The 2,500-nt window shown below is 47.4% G+C and overlaps 1 protein-coding gene across 1 annotated transcript in view; it reads right to left on the bottom strand.

The window, feature by feature from the left end:
• LOC122246016 (uncharacterized) overlaps window positions 1-2,500 on the bottom strand; it is a 6,839-nt gene that overhangs the window by 2,475 nt on the left and 1,864 nt on the right. The window contains exons 2-5 of the mRNA XM_086556212.1: window positions 1,910-2,500; window positions 1,141-1,248; window positions 326-564; window positions 1-99 (exon numbers count right to left, since the gene is read on the bottom strand). The exon at window positions 1-99 is cut by the window's left edge and continues 87 nt beyond it; the exon at window positions 1,910-2,500 is cut by the window's right edge and continues 945 nt beyond it. Coding sequence (XP_086412338.1) covers window positions 1-99; window positions 326-564; window positions 1,141-1,248; window positions 1,910-2,500 — 1,037 coding nt within the window. The remainder of the gene's footprint in view (window positions 100-325; window positions 565-1,140; window positions 1,249-1,909) is intronic.

Here is a 2,500-nt window from a genome sequence, read left to right as displayed (position 1 = left end):
CACGACGAGTCCTTTCGGGAATCCTACGCTCGTTCCTTCGGCGTCCCATCGGCTGTCGGGAATGAGCGATCCTTCGAGGCGCAGGGGGATGCGGCACAGCTGAGGAGGAGGGGGGGGTAATGGTGGTTGTGGTGATAGTGGTGGTGATGGTGATGATTTTTTTTAGTAATAATAATAATTTAGTAATATTAATAATAATGATGATAACAATAATAACGATAATAGCAAGAACCCTAATGACGATAAGAGCAATAATAATCAAAGTATTACTAAAAGTAAATAACAACATCATAAAGAATAATGATCCCAATAATGAAAGAACAACTTGTAAACCAGGAAGTGACAAGGGAGAGGAAACTGGTCTATCTTTCGTCTTCTCCGCGCCCATTGGTCTTCTCCTCGCCCTTCGGTCTTCTCCGCGCCCCTTGGTCTTCTCCGCGTCCTTTGGTCTTCTCCGCGTCCTTTGGTCTTCTCCGCGCTCCTTGGTCTTGGCAGCCCCGCCCTCTCCCTGGCCCGACCGGATGCCCTTCCTGATGCCAAATGCGGCGCAACTCGAACTGTGCTCTGGGTCGCAAACTCGGATTCGTCGAGGTATTTTGGCACAGCCGTGACAAATTCCCCGGGCTTCATTTCTCCTTCTCCTTCTCCCTCATTTCTCCTTCTCTCGTCCGATTCATTTTTCATTTTTCATCTCCCTTATTTCCTTTTGTCTCACTCGTTGTCCTCCAGCCTCATCTCCCCCCCCCCCACTCCCTCCCCCCCATGACTCGTCTCTTGAGTCTCATTTTTCTCTCCCCGTCATCTCCTTTCCTCCCTCTCAACCGACTCAACCAGAACTTCATCTCCAGCCCCCCCCTCCCCCATTTCCTCTCCCTCATCTCCCTCTCCCTCACCTCCCCCTACCTCATCCCCTCTCCCTCATCTCCCCCTACTTCATTCCCTCTCCCTTATCTCCCTCTCCCTCACCTCCCTCTCCCTCACCTCCCCCTACCTCATTCCCTCTCCCTCATCCCCCCCATTTCCTCTCCCTCATCCCCCCCATTTCCTCTCCCTCACCTCCCCCTACCTCATTCCCTCTCCCTCATCTCCCCCTACCTCATTCCCTCTCCCTCATCTCCCTCTCCCTCACCTCCCCCTGACCCCGCCTCACCTGTGCGTCGAACGGGAAGAGGAAGAGGTCAGGAGCGCAGTGGAAGGACACAATCACCTTCTTGGTCATGGTCAGCTCCGCGACGTCGAACACTCGCGCTGCGGTCAGGTAAGAAGGAGGGGGGTTGCGGTCAGCAAATCGTAGCAGAGGGAAAGTTTTTTTTTTTGGTCAGCAAGCAGTCAAGCGAGGAAAGGATTTGTGGTCAGCAAGCAGGCAGCAGAGGGAGGGACTGGTGTTCACGGAATTGATTAAAAATTGTGGCGGATTGTGGATTTTCGTTGTTATATTTCCGTGTATGTTTTTTTATTATACTTTACGTGTGTATTAATCTATGCACATATGAATATGCACAGATATAATTATGTGATATATACTATATATATATATATAATTTATATTTATATAAAGATATATATATATATATTATATGCACAGATGATATATGTATATATGTATGTATGTATATCTCTCTCTCTCTCTCTCTCTCTCTCTCTCTCTCTCTCTCTCTCTCTCTCTCTCTCTCTATATATATATATATATATATATATATATATATATATATATATATATATATATATATATCACTACCGCTGAATAAGTTTCTAATTAGATTCCAATTCTAATATATGAATACAACAGCAACATTATGTGTAATATATATATATATATATATATATATATATATATATATATATATATATATATATATATATTTATTTATTTATATATATAAAGAAGCTGAGAACAGAGGACCTTTACCTTCATGATTTCCGACGACGCTGACCCTCCCTGCACTGCGCGCCGTGGCACTTAACACGCCCGGAGATTCGCGAAAGTTGAGGACGTCCTTGTCCTCTTCGACCGCCGTGTCCAGGGCAATCCTCGGCAGCCAGAAGTCGGAAAATACCTCTTCGGTCAGTCTGACGGGCTGGTCCACCTCGAGGAAGCTGAAGGTCAACCTCCGATCCCTCCAGACGACAGTGATGTTGAGGCTGAGCTGGAGAAGGTTCTGGTTAGTGATCATAGGTTCCACGTTCTCGAGGACCACCCTGAGTCCCACTCTAGTTTTGGGTCGAGTGCCCAGCGAGGGCGAAAACTCTTTCTTGTAGTCCCTTGGGAGCTCGTGCTTGTGGGAGCAGTAGATTTCGTCGCTTCCGTCCGGGCACTCGAGGCTGAAGTTGCAGACGTCGCTGAGGCTGACACACGAACCACAGGAACATGTAAATTGGTCCTCCTGGCATGGAGAGAGAACCAGAGTCCTACCGTGGTCTCCTCCATCGTCCTCCTGTAGAAGGGGACGCCCTATAAGATGCTCAGTGCTCCCCAAATCACGTTCGTAAATAAGCTCCC

The sequence above is a fragment of the Penaeus japonicus genome, unplaced genomic scaffold (assembly GCF_977035675.1).
Source record: "Penaeus japonicus unplaced genomic scaffold, GWHDUDI00000001_assembly GWHDUDI00000032, whole genome shotgun sequence".
Taxonomy (NCBI): Eukaryota; Metazoa; Arthropoda; class Malacostraca; order Decapoda; family Penaeidae; genus Penaeus; species Penaeus japonicus.
Note: the sequence above shows the minus strand (reverse complement) of the source record. Positions and strands in the feature narration are given on the sequence as shown.